Source organism: Mastigoproctus giganteus, chromosome 3 (assembly GCF_048544385.1).
Source record: "Mastigoproctus giganteus isolate SK-2022 chromosome 3, ASM4854438v1, whole genome shotgun sequence".
Classification (NCBI taxonomy): domain Eukaryota; kingdom Metazoa; phylum Arthropoda; class Arachnida; order Uropygi; family Thelyphonidae; genus Mastigoproctus; species Mastigoproctus giganteus.
Window position 1 is genome coordinate 169331180 of NC_143577.1, and position 18377 is coordinate 169349556.

Consider the following 18377-nt stretch of genomic DNA (forward strand, 5'->3'; position numbering starts at 1 on the left):
AACTCTGAATTTTATGATCCCTTTTAGGGGTTGAGGGCACGTTTCATCGTAAGACTTATTTTTCCTGACATCCTGACAGTATAAGCTTTAAAATGAGTAGTTGCACATGTCTGTAGCTGCTTCCATTCGCTCACAATTTTGATAACCAGAAAATGGCTTACAGAATTATGTATATAGATAGGCTGCCAAATGTCTTTGAAAATTCATTTTCTTCTTATCATCTTAGTTTTACCCCTCAAAATTTAGGAGATGTAAGTGATGAGCAATGGGAATACTTTCATCAGGACATATCCACGATGGTAAAGCAGTACTAAGGTCAATGGGACACTGCAAGGGGGGGGAACTATTGCTGGTTTCTTAAAAGAGAAAGCAAAATGAACTACAAGAAAAATTCTCTTGAATTGTATATCAATACAAAGAAGAAAAGAATGAATCGGATTGGACCATTACATAATGGATGTGGGAAAGTCAGATAACCTAGCTGTTTTGTTGTCAATGAATTGAATAGGTACTTCACATCAATGTGTACAGAAAGGATAGACATAAGAGGAAGGGAGGAGGGGGTATGCTATTAGTTTAGTTAAGAAACTCATAAAATCTAAGGAAGTGCATCTAGTTGACATAGATGGACAGTGCAATGTTGAGTCAGTTTGGTGTGACATAAGTACTGGGAAAGCAAAAATGAGGGTACGAGTTTGTTATTGGCCTAATGACTCTGATGAGTACAATGAACAATTATACAGAGAAATAGTGTGCCAGTAAATCGGAGTCTCTTATAATGGGGGATTTTAACTTCCCAGATATAGACTGGAACTTGTGGTTGGTTACTTGCACGCTAGCAGGGCTTTTGCGGATTAATTGGATGTTTCCTACATCAGCATGTTAGAGAGGCAACAAGAGGGAGTAATACTCTTGATCTGATTATCAGTAGTGATTATTCATGCATTAAGAATTTACAGATAAAGGAACCACTAGTAGGCAGTGATCACATTGTACTGATGTGGGATTTACTTAAAGATGTAACTACCATCAGGGTAAAGGAAGGGTTTTTGCTTCGTAAAGGAGACTTTTTTTTTTTTATCGTATGATGTGAGAAATACACGAAGGAACCAGTTTTTTCCTGCTTCCTTCGTGTATCGTGGCCATGAGATCCAACTGGATAGTGCGGTACCATTGTGATATCCAAGCCTGAGGCGGGATTCAAACCCGCGACCTTTGGATTGCCAGACAGGCACTTTACTCACCTGTTTAGTCCGGTCAGCGTAAAGGCGACTACGGTGGTCTCAGATTTTTTAGGTTCTATACAGTGAGACCAACTGATGATGTTACCAACAGCAAATTCTAAATGGGAAGCATTCAAGGATTTTGAAAGGTACTAGGCTTTTTGTTCCAACTAAGAAATACTGCTTTATATTTAGGCCCAAATGGATGTCAGGTAAACTAATGAGCCTTTTGGTAGAGAAGAAAATTGCATTGGTTGCACATAAATCGTCAGGCAACACAGAAGCCTATAGTAAATACAAGGTAGTTTGTAATCATGTCACAAAGGAGGTTAGGCAAGCGAAGACAGATTATGAAAAATCTGGCAAATGCAATGAAAAACAGCAATTACTTCTTTACTTAAATAAACTTTAAAAGGAAGGGCAGATGGGCTGAGAAGTGGCAACAGAAATTTAACATTAACAAATGCAAAGTAATGCATATGAGTAGCAGTAACACCAGAGAATTGTACCAACTGGGTGCTGTTACATTCAGGGTACTGGTGAATGAAAGAGACCTAGGGGTAATTGTGCAGTCAGATTATGAAGTTTTCTGAGCAGTACAGACAAGCTGCCATAGTAGGTCATGGGGTCTTGTCAATGATATATAGGAAATTTACGAGCAGTGATAAGGAGGTGATTATCCCCTTGTATAAGGCAATGGTTAGGCACACCTTGAGTACTGCGTACAGGTCTGGAAACCTCATTTTAGGAAGGATACAGAATTGCTAAAACGAGTACAGAGAAGGGCAACAAGACTGGTGAAGGGAACAATGGGGTGCTCTTATGAAGAAAGGCTTAACTTCTGCAAATTGCAGCTTCTGGAGGCTAGGTAGGCACCTGCAAGGTGATCTAATTGAGGTGTATAAGGCCTTGAATGGATTGAGCAGGCTCAATGCTGATGGGATTCTTCCTTTTGCTCAGATTACAAACCTGAGGGAGCATAGATTCAAACTGAGGAAAGACAATTGTAAAATAGGTGTGCAGAAGTTTGCCTTTAGCTAGCGGGGAGTTGGTTGCTGGATCAAACTTCCATCTGTTGTTATGGAAGTTGATAGGTTAAATAAATTTAAGGCAGAACTAGACAAGCATTTGGAAAGAATGGATCAGTGAAATGGGAAGGGTGTTTTTTTTTTTTTTTTTTTGGCTAATGCTGTATAAGCTTGCCTTCTTGCACATGTGCTATTGCATTCCTGCCCTGACCACTCAGCTACGGAGGCTTATATTAGGCCAATAACACACTCCTATTCTCAATTTTGTTTTCCCAGTGCTTATATCACACCAAACTGTCTCAACGTTTCACTGGTCACCCTTGTTGACTGGATGCACTGCCTTAGATTTAATGTGCTTCTTAACTGTGAGCATGACCCCTCCTATCCTGTCTGTCCTTCCTGTATACATTGTACTCTCCATATTCAAATTCAATATCATTTATGTCTGACTGACTCCATGTATCTGCCATCCCTACAATGTCTACATTTTATATCTTAATCAGTTCTTCAAATACATGAAATTTATTTACAATGCTCTTGGCATTAGTGTACATGCAAGTATACATGCACATGTTCTTACAGGCGCCTCCGTAGCCAGGTGGGAAGGGGCAGCAGTGCGTAGCACATGCTTCTTGATTAGACTGAGGTTCGAGCCCGTCACCACCAAATACGGAGGATGCGGAAAGATCAGGGAATGACCACCGCATATCCCGGAGCAATATGGCCTTAGTTGCTAATGCTCCTAAAAACCAAACAACAACAACAACATGTTCTTACTCTTAGTTATCCTTACACAGCCCATGTATTCACTTGTTTCATGATGACCCACAGCAGGGTCTGAAATCTCCGACACCTTACTTTTCCAGGCTACTGCATTTTCCAATAGAAGCAGTGCAAGAATCACCTTCACCCGTGGCTCTGGTTAATCTATTAGTCTGCATATTCCCTCCCCCCCCCCAAGCCAGCAGTTTTCTGACCCTCCTATCACTGCCTCGATAACATCAGCAAATATTCTTGCACCCTTTCTATTTAAGTCTATCCCGTCCCATCCCTTTAAAAGCAGTCTCTCCTATTAACAAGCACAGGCCACACCAAGAAAAATTCTACCCCTTGAGCCTTGCATGTCTTTCCTTAGTATTCATAGCATCAACTGATAGTCCTATTTATTTTTATTATAAAAGAGACAAGGCTTCAGTAGGAGGGTTCCTTCAGTTTTTATTTTTGCCTGATCTTTGGGTCATCTTTTTAAGAAATCATTTTTAAATATACAAGTGGTTGGTACATTTTCTTAAATATCATTTTAGGTTTATTTATTTATTTTTCTTTTTATTCTAACCCAATGATGATACATACTTTATATTTGTATTTCAGGTTGGATTAGGTCAGCTTCATTACCAGGGTGGACGAGGTGTTGAACAGGATCATACAGTAAGTTGACATAAATAATTTATTGCACAAATAATATACTCGATTAGCTAAGCCCTGTGTGCCAGAGAATTTGATGACTGAGAAACTTTCACTGTGTTATATATAGTACTCTTCGGAGAGTAGATTGATTTTTGATTTGTGTTTTACAATTACTTAGAATGTTCAGTTAAGAATATCTTTCCTAAAAAACTAAAGAGAGATTTTACGAAAGAAGTAATGTTTTCTCTGTATATATATCTATATTACCCCTACTCACTAGTTTGGTTACCTGGTGGCAGTACTGCTGCCCCATGACAGGGCTGAACCTGGATGATAAGTTTTCATCTAGGACTAAAAGGAATTTTTCTTGTGGATTCTGCTAACTTTTCAGTTCTGGTTCTTACTGGTTCCATCACAATAAAGACAATCATGAAAGGTCACATGCATCTGTTTCTTCAAACAAGTATACAGAAGCATTTGCAGGACCTCCTAAACTGATAAAGTGGCTGTGGTCCAAAGATCTGCTAATTGAAGAAACAGTCAGAAAAATTACTTAAAGTAGTGAGATTTGCAGAACCTGAATCAACTGAATCTTTTATTTTGTAACATTGGACAGTTTTAATGAAGGAAGAATTAAGCATTACTTATAAATATCCATAATATTGATTCATATTGTGATTTGGAAAATGAAACTTCATCTTTAATAATTTTAAGGGTTGAAAAAAAATTTTGTTAAAGTGTTTATATAATCCCTATAAGGAAATGAATTTTTGATTTATGCATTGCATACAATTTTGATCACTACAACAAAACAAAATAAACAATTTAAATATTTCATTTTTTGTTATTCTGTTTATACCCTAAAATGAAGTGCTCTCCAGGAATAACTGTACCATTCTCCTGATTTATATCTGATTGGCTAATTATTTATTTTACATTACGTTAACTGCACCTACTCAGTATAGGTGGGTAACTTTAATCTTCTTATTATAGGTGACTTTAATCTACCCTAGATTGATCGGAATAAGTGGGGGGAACTCACGGTGGGGAAAAGCTTTTTTAAATAAACATTATTATTTGTACCAGGGTACTAGTACTAGGGGCAAGAATATTCTTGACTTCATCATTACTAACGAATCAGATGGCATCACAGGGCTTAAAGTACAGGAACTATTGTCAGGAAGTGATCATGCTATTGTCAGTTGGAAGATGAAGAGAGATGTTGCAATAGTTAAAGATAAAGGCACAGGTTTCCACTTCAGAAGAGAGGACTTAGTTTAATGTGTTATATGGCATCTATGAATTGGGTGGATTGCCGAGGGATGGCGAATACATTTGAATTGTGGAATATTTTTAAAGCAAAAATCACAAGCTATGAATGCATATGTACCTTTATGAAAATATTGCAGAAGGAGGATGCCGAAATGGATGACTGCAGAGGCGGCCTGATCAAATAAGAGCAGAAAAAGATAACATGGGACAGTTAGAGTGAAGAAAAGTACTGAAGCCTACAACAGGTACAGGTTGCTCTGGTATAGTGCCACAAATAAGGTCAGGGCAGCCAAGGCTGCATATGAGAAAGCATTGGCTAAGAGAGCAAACAATGGGGATGAAATTTTCCATGTATGTGAATACAATAAAGAATAAAGCTAATCAGATGGGACTCTTGTGCATTGGGTGTGGGAAAGTCATAGATAATTCAGCCAGATGAATTGAATAGGTACTTTGTATTGGTCTTTATTGATGAAAGACCCTTCATGCTGAGAAGAGGGGTGCCTCCGTAGCCAGGTGGGCAGGAGCAGCAGTGCGCTTCATCATTCACGTGAATCACGTGTGCTTCATGATTAGACCAGGTTTTGAGCCCGTGAGCCACCAAATACGGAGGATGCGGAAAGGTCGGGGAATGACCACCGCATATACCTGGAGCAATATGGCCTTAGTTGCTAATGCTCCTAAAAAAAAAAAAAAAAACCAAAAACCAAACCTGAGAAGAGGCTGTGCAACTGAGTCTGAGCCATATGAAATTAGCAATGTCATAATTACAGATCATTGTTTATTAGAAAAACTTTTTGAGCATAAAGGCAATTAAGGCTCCTGGAGTTGATGGCATATACCCTGTAGTTTTGAGTGGGGGGGGGCATGAGGGAGTGTATTGAACTATTGAGGTTGATTATGTGGGCTTCTTTGCACTTGGGAGATACCTTTGGATTGGAGAAGTGCCATGTATTGCCAATACATAAAACAGTTCTAAGAGTGAAGTTGGTAACTACAGACTGGTTAGTCTGACTTGAGTGGTAGGAAAAATCTTAGGTGCAATCCAGGGACATTTAGATAGATATGGCATTCCGGAGGATGCACAACGTGGCTCTGTTAAGGGAAAGTCACTAACTAACTTGCTAGGCTAATTTCATACAGTTACTCATGAGCTGGATATAAGAAACACTTCGACATAGTTTATTTGGATTTTAACAAAGCATTTGACTCAGTCCCTTATGAGAGGTTACTGTATAAGCTGGAACATGTTGGGATAATGAAAAAATTCTAAGATGGATTACTGGATGACTGCTGGGCAGAAGACAGAGCATTGTGATTAATGGATATTTTTCAGATTGATGTAATTAGGAGAGGGAGGGGGGGGTCCCAAAGGATTGGTTCTTGGAGTACTGCTGTTTCTGATTTTCATAAATGATATCAATGAAGTGATAGAAGGCATGATGTAAAGATTGGCAGAATCATTAATGATCAGTTCCGTGTAGTGCTTTTCGGGATGACTTGAACAGACTTCAAAGATGGTCACAGAAGTGGAACTATGTTTTAATGATGCTAAATGCAAGGTCTTACACTTGGTGAATAGCAACCCCCAAATAAATTATACACTTCTTGGGGTGTTGAATTAAAAACAGTGGAGGGGAAAGTGATCTAGGAGTTACAACACGGGCAGATATGAAGTTTTCTGAACAGTTTAAACAGACAATTAGAAAAGCCCATGGTGTCCTATCGATGATTTATCGAACTCTATTCTCTAGAGATAGGGAGGTCATAATCCACTATAATTGTAAGACCACATTTGGAATAATATAGTCAAGTATTGAGACCTCATCTGAAAAAAAACATTGAGCTTCTTGAAAGGGTCCAAAGACGGGCAACTTGGATGGCGAGATCAGCAGAAGGATGACTGTACGAGGAAAGACTCCAATTATGTGAGCTGCAGAGCTTCACAACCAGGCACCTCAGAAGTGACCTGATTGAGGTTTATTATTATTATTGCTCTTATATTATTTTACCCTGATTGGGGGTTCCACCTCGTGACGGGTTCTGCTACCAAGTACACAGGGTGGTTGTTGTTATGTGTGGTGTTACTGTTGGTTGAGGAACTCTGACTATCCTACAGGTATTCAGGATTAAGACTTTCTGGAGTTCGTTGTAAGTGTTCGCTGGGAGACCTATTGCTGCTAGGCTGTTATGTAGGGTCTTTGGCACCATACCTGTAGTTGAAATGATGATCGGGATGGTCGTTACTTATTGTATATGCCACATCTCTTTGATCTCCTGTCTTAGGTTCGTGTACTTCCTGATTTTTTCCCCATGAGTTTTCTGCAGGTTGCCAGTGTTAGGTACTGCTATGTCAGTCAGATAGGTAGCCTTTTCCTTCTTGTCCACAAAGGTTATGTCCAGTTCTGTTGTGCGGGATTGTCTTATCTGTTATTATGGTGTGGTCCTGGTATAGTTTGTCGTTTGGGGTCTCTAGTACTGCCTGTGGTTCATACTTGTAGTATGGTACACTTTCTTCTATCAACTGGTATTTACTTGCTAGCTTCTGATGTATTATCAGAAGCTAGTATGTAAATCTGCAGCTACATGGTGTGTCTATGAGTGTACTCAGTCTGGGTGATCACCTTGCATCCTGCGGTGATGTGTTGGATTGTTTCTGAGGCCAGGTGACATCATTGACATGTGTCATCAGACAGTCCAGGCTCCTTGGCACTGTATTTTCTATAGTTTCTGGTGTTGATTACCTGGTCTTAGATGGCGAGCATGAATCCTTCAGTCTCGGGGAAGAGTGTTCCGCTCGTGAGCCATGCATTGGAAAAAATTTTATCTATGTGATCTTGATGGAGATCATTGTAGCATCTGCCATGGCGTGTCTTCACTGCCCATCTTTTTAGCTTCGTTTATGCCTCTTGGTTGGAAGGGAACTCCTTGCTTAGGTTGAGTGGGATATACTGCTTGTCTATCTTCCTTATGGCCTGGTGGAGTGCTGCTGTGCATTTCTGGATGTAATCCTTCAGGTTAGCAATCGCTGTTTTCTGTTGCGCGATGAGGTCTATATATGCTCCTTCCTCCCTCTTTCCAAGCTATTGTTAGTCTCTCCACTGCTGACCAGGTGGTGTTGGTGATTCTTGGCCATCATTGTCCTTGTCTTTCTCACGATATCCTCCAGTTTGGTGTTAGTACAATCTATGACCCTGAAGGAGTATGTTAGCACTGGGACTGCATAGGTGTTTATGGCTTTAACTGTGTTCCCTCTATTCAGTTTTGCTTTCAGCAGGCTTCTGAGTCTCTGATGATATTTTTCGGTCATGGAGGCCTTAATTTCCTTGTGCTGTAACTGCTGAGCCTGCATCATCCCCAAGTATTTGTAGGCCTCTCCCTCTGCCATTTATTATTATTATCCCTATTTCTCCTAGGAGACACCTGGTTACAGCTATTGGCCAGGGGGGTGAAGATACATATTTAATTATGTTACAGAATATAAGAATACAGGAACTCCGCGGAACGTTATGTGTAGGTCGGATTTTACATAAGTCGGAATTTTCCCTATGCTTGTGCAGCACTTGCAACTGTGCTCGCTGAATTGATTGAATCATAAATTAAATGTTCAACGAACACGTAAATAGAATTATTTATTGTATTTATTAAATTTTTTATCTCATGCACAGGAAAAATTACAAAAGTGTGCATTTAAAAAAATTTCAAAATTACAAAAAAAAGAGAAGACAGGCATAACGTCAGTAAATTTTACCTCTCGAGCATCGTTGCCAGAATCGACGTCTTCAGCTGATAAGTACACCGCTGAAGAGGTTGAGGGCTGTGGAGATTTAGAAGTGGTCGGCCACCCAACCTTACAAAAGAACACATTAATGGATAACTGGATGGTGGCTTTTTTATTTTCATCATAGATTTCTTTGTAGCAAGCAAGCATATCATTCACCCTTCTGTTAACTTTTATGAATCGTTCGCTGTCAGGATCCATCTTCTCAAACCTCGCCATTACTGATGCAATTTCATGAAATGCCATTGCCATCTCTCTGGTGATGAAGCTTCTCGGCTCCTCATTTGGTTCATCTTGAGCTTCGTCAGCATTTTCTTCCTTTACTATCGCTGGCTGCAAGCCAATAAGTTTGGTGTTAGATAATTCCTTCTCTTCTTGCTCTATTAACTCCTCCACATCTTTGGCATCAACCTCCAACTGAAGTAGCCCTGCAACCTTTACAATCTTATCTGTAACCTCTTCATATAATTCTTCTTTTTCAGATCCTTCGAAGCCTTTTACGTGCTGTTGGCATATTTTCTTCTATGCACATTTAAACGACTTTTAGTAATTTCCACCTAGGCCTTATTAATGTTTAAGATGGCATGGTAAATATTGTAAGATTTCCAAAAGTCTCTCAATGTAAAATTTTTCTCATTGTGTACTGCAGACAATGCCTGAGCAAATGTTGTTCTTAAATAGTATGCTTTTAAATTCAAAATAACACCCTGATCCTAGGTTGGATGAGTGAAGTTGTGTTTGGCGGTAGAAATAAGACTGTCACATTAGAATTGAAATCATCTAGATATGTAGGATGTCCAGGAGCATTATCTAATAGAAGAAAAATCTTGAGAGGAATGTCGTTGTCTTTACAATATTTCTCAGCCTTGGGAATGAAGCAGCATTTAAACCAATCCTGAAAGAGAGATATTGTTATCCATTCTCTGGTTCGATCAGAAATGCACAGGTAGGGTGGCTTTATTGATGCCCTTCAACGCACAAGGATTTCTAGAATGATACACAAGCAGTGGTTTTAATCTGTAATCTCCCGCTGCATTAGCCCTAAGCAAGACTGTGGCTCTATCCTAGATAAAGGAACCACTAGGTGGCAGTGATCGCAGTGTACTGATGTGGGATTTACTTAAAGATTTAATTACCATCAGAGGAAAGGGTTTTTGCTTCCGTAAAGGTGAGTACAGTGGTCTCAGAAATTTTTTAAATTCTGTACAGTGGGATCAACTGACCATGTTACGAACAGTAAATTCTAAGTGGGAAGCATTCAAGGAATTAATCGTGAATGCTACTAAAAGTTTCATACCTATTAAGAAATATTGTTCAAAGTTTAGGCCTAAATGGTTATCAAATGAACTAATGAGACTCGTAACAGGGAAGAAAAATGCATGGGATGCATATAAATTATCAAGCGACTCAGAAGCCTATGGCATGTATAAGCTAGTCTGTAATCAAGTCACAAAGGAGGTTAGGCAGGCGAAAGCAAATTACGAGAAATCCTTGGCAAAAGATGCTAAGAAAAATAGCAAGGATTTCTTTACTTATATAAACTCTAAAAGGAAGGGGATGAATCTGATTGGTCCACTTGACATGGATGGTTCGACTGTTGATGATCCTGCTCAGATAGCAAACAAACTGAATGAGTATTTTGCATCTACATTCACACATGAGGAATTATTAAGGTTTGAAAATGGCAGAAGGTTATCAAATTGTAGCAGGATACTTAATGATTTTGTAATAACTGAGAGCAAAGTGGAGGAGAAATTGTTGAAGTTAAACATCAGAAAAGCACCTGGGGTGGATGGGATCTATCCAGTTATATTAAAGGAGGCTGCAAAGCAACTAAGCAAACCCTTAGCCATAATTATGAGAGCATCCTTGGACTCGGGAGGTTCCCACGGACTGGAGATGTGCAAATGTATCCCAATTCACAAAGGGGGATCGAAGGGTGACACGAGTAATTACAGACCAGTTAGTTTAACTTCTGTTCCGGATAAAATAATGGAGTTGCTGGTTAAAGATACATTGCAGGATCATCTAGACAAGACTGCAGCAATAATTCAGACACAGCATGGGTTTGTTAAGGGAAAGTCTTGTCTGACAAATTTGATAGGATATTATGATGTGGTTATAAAGGAACTGGATGCAAAAAATAATTTTGATATCATTTATTTGGATTTCAGGAAAGCTTTCGACACTGTTGCGCATGGAAGACTATTGTACAAATTGCAGCAGAATGGTATTAAGGTTAAGTTGCTACAATGGATAAAAGGATGGTTAAGTGGGAGAAGACAGAGGGTGGTAATCAATGGGTGCTGCTCTTTGTGGACTAATGTTATTAGTGGAGTCCCACAGGGTTCGGTGTTGAGTGTACTGTTGTTTTGTATATTTATCAATGATATTGATGAAGGTATATCAGGCTTAATGTCGAAGTTTGCAGATGATACAAAGGTTGGCAGGGTTGTTAATGACAGCAATGGCAGTGTGCTACTGTAACAGGATCTAGATAATTTGGGCAGATGGGCTAAGAAGTGGCAACTGAAGTTTAACCTTGACAAATGCAAAGTACTGCATATGAGTAGATGTAACCCCAGAGAAACGTACCAACTGTGTGGTACTACACTTAAGGTTGTAGAAAATGAAAAAGACCTGGGAGTAATTGTGCAGTCAGATATGAAGTTTTCTGAGCAATGCAGACAAGCTGCCAGGGAAGGTCATGGGCTTTTGTCAATGATATATAGGAATTTTGTTAGCAGGGAAAAGGAGGTGATTGTCCTTCTGTATAAGGCAATGGTCAGGCCATGCCTTGAATACTGCATACAGGTCTGGAGGCCTCATTTTAGGAAGGATGTAGATTTGCTTGAGTGTGTACAGAGAAGGGCAACAAGATTGGTGAGGGGAATGAAGGATCCTCTTACCAAGAGAGGCTTAAGTTCTGCAAATTGCAGTGGCTGGAGAGGCACCTGCGCTGTGATCTGATTGAGGTGTATAAGGCCTTGAATGGGTTGAGCACGCTGAATTCTGATGGGATCCTTCCACTTGTTCAGATTACGAACCTAAGGGGGCATAAATTCAAATTAAGAAAGGACAGATGTAGAATAGATGTGCGGAAATTTGTCTTCAGCCAGCGGGTGGTTAATTGCTGGAAGAAACTTCCATCTCTCATTATAGAAGTTGATAGGTTGAATAAATTTAAGGAGGAACTGGACAGGCATTTGGAGGGAATGGGGTGATTTTTTTTTTTTTTTTTTTTTTTTTTTTTGGCTGATGCTGCATAAGCTCATACACTTGCTTTCTTGCATCACATGCCACTACTACCTTGAAACCTAGCATTGTATTTTCCTCTTTGGCAATGTATGTTTAATCTGGCATTTTTTTACAATACAGAGCAGTCTCGTCAGTGCTAAAAATTTGCTGCGTTGAATAGCCGCTTTCATCAATAATTTTTTTTGAACACATCGCAAAATTTCTCTGCAGCTGCAGAATCGGCACTGGCGACTTCCCATACTTTAACGTTGTGGAAACCAGCGCAGTGCTTGAACCTATTAAACCACCCATTGCTTACCACAAAATTGGGTTGGGGTTTGCCATACTTATCCTTAATATCTTTATAAATACTTGTTGCTTTTATGGTCATTAGACTCATGGGCACTCACTTCTGAATCTTATTTTCCAACAATATTATTAACAGCTGTTCCATCTTTGATATAGCACATGAATGCTGTTTGTGATCATTGTTGATCTTAAGTGCGGTGATTCTTTGACATGTTCTTTTAAATGCACACTGTCCTTTAAAATAGTATTCGCTGCTGAAGCAGGGAGACGTAATTCCCTTGCAATAAATGACAAACTTTGTCCTTTTCGTACTTAATAATTTTCATCTTCATTTCTAAATCAATTTTGTTTCGTTTCGTGGCACTACCACCACTTTCCCTTCATCATTGTAATACGTAAATAGGAATGAAGAAAAGTTTCTGAAAATTTGTGTTTTATACAATTGAAGATTTCACTAAAGGGGAACACATTTCACCATAATACCATAACGTAAAAAACCATATTATCGGGATTATCGCAGATGCAATAAGATCGAGTTTACCACCCATTTATAATTAGATGCACTAACAGAAAATGAACCGGAAAGTGCAAAAAAAATATAGTCGTGACCTACAGAAATGTGCTTTAGAAAAATTACTTAAAAAAATCATGGAAACGTATTTTGCATCCTGTAGAAATAAATGGAGGTATCATGAAAATATCGTAATGTGAACCCAATAACAAATTTTTTTTGGTAATTTTCAACTTCCAAGGACTTGGAAAGAATTACCAAAAAAAATTTGTTATTGGGTTCACATTACAATATTTTATGATACCTCCATTTATTTCTACGGGATGCAAAATACGTTTCCATGATTTTTTTAAGTTTGCACTGGCCGGCAAAAACATACGTAAAGTCGAATTTCCGTAAGTCAAGTTTTACGTAAGTCGGGGGAGTTCTTGTATATACAATTTTAAAATACATGTAATACAGTACTTGTTATGTGATTTATACAATATTTGTGAAACTAAATAAAGCTGGATTATACAATATAAGAATATTTGGATTTTATAATTCTAAAAATATCCATTGTCTGCTTAAGGCATAACACTTAATTAATATAAAAGAGCAAAACTTTATATTTTTACATTTAAAGCATACCTAATTTAAAACACTTCCTAATTCATTTCACAAATATATGTGGTCTCAATTCTAATCTCAGCGATGTCCATTTCCACATGCAGTCTGCCAAACCCCATGTACTTTTTCTGACAGAATCTCAGTTACCGGTTGATTCAACCACTTTTCATCTCAAATGCCCAACTTATTTGCTGTATAATAAAGTACCACCTTTTGCCTCAAAGGTGGTACTTGAGCATATGTCCCTTCTGATATTCCCTGTCACAGACTTGGCAATTTGGAATCTCCTCTCTTTGATCTTCTCTGGCTTAAAATCTCTCTACCTCATTGTGTCAAATTCATCTGTTGTGTCTACCGTTCTCCCAACTCCACTAATCACTTGGAGCTCTTTGAGTTCCTCTCTTTGCAACTTGACTTTCTCCAGTCCAACTTTTGTAACAGTGAGGTAATTTTCCTTGGTGATTTTAATGTTCACAACTCCAGCTGGTTTCCGTTTTCTAGTCACACCGACCCAGCTGGTCGAGATGCTGTTGCTTTTGCAATTACTAATGACCTTGCACAGATTGCACAAACAACCCTTCTAAGTACACTGTCGAAGTGAAGTTCTTTAGGCACATCAGATCACAACTTGTTGGGGATTGTCTCTTCTCCAGTGGAGCCTTTATCTCATGGCTATTCCCAACCTCGTGTTGTTTGGCAATACAAGAATGCAAAATGGGATGACCTGCGAGATTTCTTTTCCTTGGTCGGATTACTGTTTCAAAACTTCTGATGTCAACATTTGCTCAGATCGTGTCAGGGAAATTATTCTTGCAGGAATGGAATCCTTTATCTCACACTCCACTTTAAAATCTCGTTCTTTATCTAAACCTTGATTTTCCAATAAATGTGCTAAGGCTGTTCAAGAGAAGAATGTTTCATATCAATTGTTTCATATCCTAATTCTTCAGTTTCATTTTCTGCCTACACCAAAGCTCGCAACAATTTTAAAGTTATTAATCAGTCCAAACTAGAGTTTGAACAGGCTAAGAGTAGAAAACTTGCTTCTTGCCCTAATTGTAGCCGAGCATTCTGGTCTCTTTCCCTAATGGTAGCCGAGTATTCTGATCTCTTGCCAAAGCTGTTGACTACAACTTTTGCCCATCTCTGCTCCCACCTCTGTCCAAACCAGATTGGACAGAGGTGGGAGCTGTTGTCACTTCAGCCAAAGATAAAGCTGACCTGCTAGCATCCCATTTTCCTTCCAACTCATGTATTAATGATCTTGGCAAAACACCTCCCACCATTTCCAACACGCTCCATTCAATGCCTCCTGTGGTCTTCCATCAAAAGGATGTCAGAAGGATTTTGACGAATCTTGATACTAAGAAAGTTCCAGGTCCTGATGGTATTTCTCCATTTGTTCTCAAAACCTGTGCTCCTGAACTTACTCCTATTCTTTGCCTACACTAAATTCCTATTCTTATGCCCTTTTCTTCCTTTTTTCACTTTCTTATTCCAAAGGTGTTTTCCTTCTGCTTGGAAATTTGCTCATATCCAGCCAGTTCCTAAAAAGGGTGACAAATCCCTTCCATCCAATTATCATCCCATTGCAATTACTTCTACTCTTCCTAAAGTAATGGAGAAATCAATTAACCACCAACTCTTAAACTACCTAGAAACCTTCCGTCTGATCAATGATCGCCAGTATGGTTTCCATCATTGTCGATCCACTGGTGATATTCTGGCTTTGTTACCCATTTATGGACTAATTCAATGTAAAGGTTCAGTGAAACACAAGTAGTTGCTCTTGACATCTCAAAGGCTTTCGATCGTGTTTGGCATAAAGGTCTTCTAAACAAGCTCCATCTTATGGTTTGCCAACTGTTTTTAGTAATTGGTTATCCAGTTTTCTCTCTGATCGTTCACTGAGGGTGATGGTAGATGGCTCTCTGTCTTCTAACTTCTCCACTAATGCCAGTGTCCCCCAAGGTTCAGTTCTTCCCCCCACTCTTTTCCTCTTGTATATTAATGACCTTCTTCCATTGACTGGAAATTCTATCCATAGTTTTGCTAATGATAGCACGTTGCATTCTACATTCCATTTTGAGAAACCTTGCCCTGCTCAATCAGCTTCATCTTCTCGAAATCTACTACCAATTCCTTAAATGCCGATCTTCAGGTAATTCTCCAGTGGGGCAAAGAAAATTTAGTTGATTTCAACCCTTCTAAAATCAGTCTTGTCTTGTCTCGCAAAAAGCATTCTTCTGCTCCTATGCTTATATTTAGCTCCGATTTCTAGGCAAAATGATCTCTCTTTTGGGGATTACACTGACTTCTAATCTCTCTTGGCACAAGCACATAACAAATATTGCTTCCTCTGCATCTAAAAAACTTGGTTTTTTCTTTCGCTCTTTGCATTACTTTTCGTCCAAACAGCTGCTCACTCTGTATAAATTGCAAATCCGCCCTGCCATGGAATATTGTTTCCACATCTGGGTTGGTGCCCCCAAAACCTCTCTCTCAGGCTTCTTGATTCCATTCAGAAGAGGGCATTTAGGTTAATTAATGATATATCTCTAACAGAGTCTCTCCACTTGCTGTCTCATAGATGTACTGTTTCTACTGCATGCCTCTTCTACAGATACTTCCATGGGCGCTGTTCTTCTGAATTGGCTTCTATAATTCCTGTTCTCTCTTTCAAAACAGTCCGAACACGTGCCGCCACCAGCCAACATCCATTTACTGTCCAAATTCAAACTCACAGAACCAACTTTTCATCTTCCTCATTTATTCAATCAACTGCCGTTTTCTGGAACAACCTTTCTTCGTACGTATTTCCTGAAAATTACAGTCTACAGAAGTTCAAGTTGAATGTCAACAAATATCTTCTTTCGTCTTCTCAACCTCCAACCCAAGCATGGTACTAAGTACTATAGGTTCTAATACCTCTCCTGTTTGGGGTTTACATTAAAAAAAAAATAAAATAAAATACCTTCTGAGTTGACCCACGTAGTGAGAGATTTACATCACCACAAATATTTACAGCTGAACAGCGTACAACATGAAACAACAGTGTGACAGTAATACAATATAATACAATATAGTATAATTTCATACCAAATAAAAACTTAAGTTCATTTTACTGTTTCCAACAGCCAATTTCTTCTGTAGTTGTTGAGGTTGGGATTCCTAGAGTCTGCTGGTTCGTGTCTTATAAGGCTATGAGAGGGATTAATAAAATAAATGAAGGTGGAATTTTCACTGTTATAAAGAATTCCAGAACTAGGAGTCATAAATTCAAATTATAGGGGGTTTAGTTTAGATTATAGGAAGTTTTCGTTTTAGCATTAGCAAAGGTGCATGATGCAAGAAAGAAAGCTTATATAGCATCAGCCAAAAAAAAAAAAAAAACACACACACACACCATTCTCATTTCACCCATCCACTCGCTCCAAATGTTTATCTAGTTCTGCCTTGAATCTATTTAAGCTATCAATTTCTAAAACGATAGATGGAAGTTTGTTCCAGCAATCAACCACCCGCTGGCTAAAGGCAAACTTCTTCACATCTATCCTACAATTGTCTTTCCTCAATTTGAATTTATGCCCTCTCAGGCGATTATGCTGAGCAAGAGAAAGAATCCCATCAGCATTGAGCATGCTCAAACCATTCAAGGCTTTATACACCTCAATCAGATCACCTCGCAGGTGCCTAGTCTCCAGACACTGTAAATTGCTAAACTTAAGCCTTTCTTTGTAAGGGCAACCCTTTGTTCCATTCGCTAACCTGTGGCTTCCTTGCACTATATGGCAAATTCTCTTGCTATTGCTAATAGTATCTAGAATAGGGGTGGGCAACAGCCGGCCCGCGGGCCACATCCGGCCCGCGACGATGTTGAATCCGGCCCCCTCGGTAAATGCATAAATATAGAAAATCCATACCTGACTACACTTGCCGTAAATGTTCGGCTTAATTCGGTTCAATCGGGAATCGCGGCCAGTACAACAGTAACCAAGTGATTCTACGCAGCGTCAAAGAGTTATTTCCTAATTATTATTGTAGCATCGATCGAACGAAGTTCCTTTGGGTTTGACTTCTTATTGAAAAAAATAATATTGGTGCGAGATATTTTATGTTTTATGCCTTTTCTAATTATTACAATTTTTAATTTAATATAATTTATAGCCCATAAAATGAGCCAATTAAAAAAAAAGAAAAATTGATGCCGAATGCCGCATTTTCAGTGATAATTGGACATTCAGATATTTTTTTTTAAAAATACATTAATAATTTGGTAATTCAAGTAATATAACATTTTTTAGGTTCTGATTTTTTTTATAAAATCGTTCAATCTATTCCGGCCCGCATCATGATGCGAAAATTTCATTCGGCCCGCTTACGAAAAAAGTTGCCCACCCCTGATCTAGAATATAAAAGTTGTTTTAATTATAAAAATAACTTTTCTCTCTCCAGTTTTATGCCAGTGGGTGAAAAGCACCTGATTAATTTTTATGGCAGGATGGGGAGGAATTTTTAGTTTTTTTTTTCAGTTGATTTCACAGTGAACTTTTTTCTGTCATCCTTGTGTAATAGTTATTTTTTCTTTTACAGCGTGCTCTGAATTATTTCATGCAAGCAGCAGATGCAGGTAATGCCAATGCAATGGCATTTTTAGGAAAGGTATGTTTTTGAATTTTTAATTTATATTTTACATAAAACTTTACTGAATACTGATAAATATATTCCTTGTTAATGTTATTCATGCCTACCAATCCTTCTATTTTGCTGATGCTGTTTCCTCTGATTTCCCCCCCCCCCTCCCAGAAAGAACCTTGAAATTGCAGTTCCTTATAAATTCTTTGTTTTTCTTCCACATCTGCCATTGACTTTCTGCATTTATTAATATTTTTCAATGCAGTTTAAATGTATTTTATGTTGTGGAATGAGTTGATCAGATTTATTTGAATTTGAGAAATAATCGATTTTGATTTACATTTACTATGGAAAAAAAATGTGGA

General features: G+C 38.6%; 1 protein-coding gene across 4 annotated transcripts in view; it reads left to right on the forward strand.

Annotated features, from left to right (window-relative positions):
* The window catches only part of LOC150088403 (protein sel-1 homolog 1-like), a 378494-nt gene that overhangs the window by 138426 nt on the left and 221691 nt on the right, over nucleotides 1–18377 (forward strand). For all 4 annotated transcript variants that reach the window (XM_090369493.1, XM_090369492.1, XM_090369494.1 and 1 more), the window contains exons 9-10: nucleotides 3623–3679; nucleotides 17971–18039. In XM_090369493.1, the coding sequence (XP_090225619.1) occupies nucleotides 3623–3679; nucleotides 17971–18039 (126 nt within the window). The remainder of the gene's footprint in view (nucleotides 1–3622; nucleotides 3680–17970; nucleotides 18040–18377) is intronic.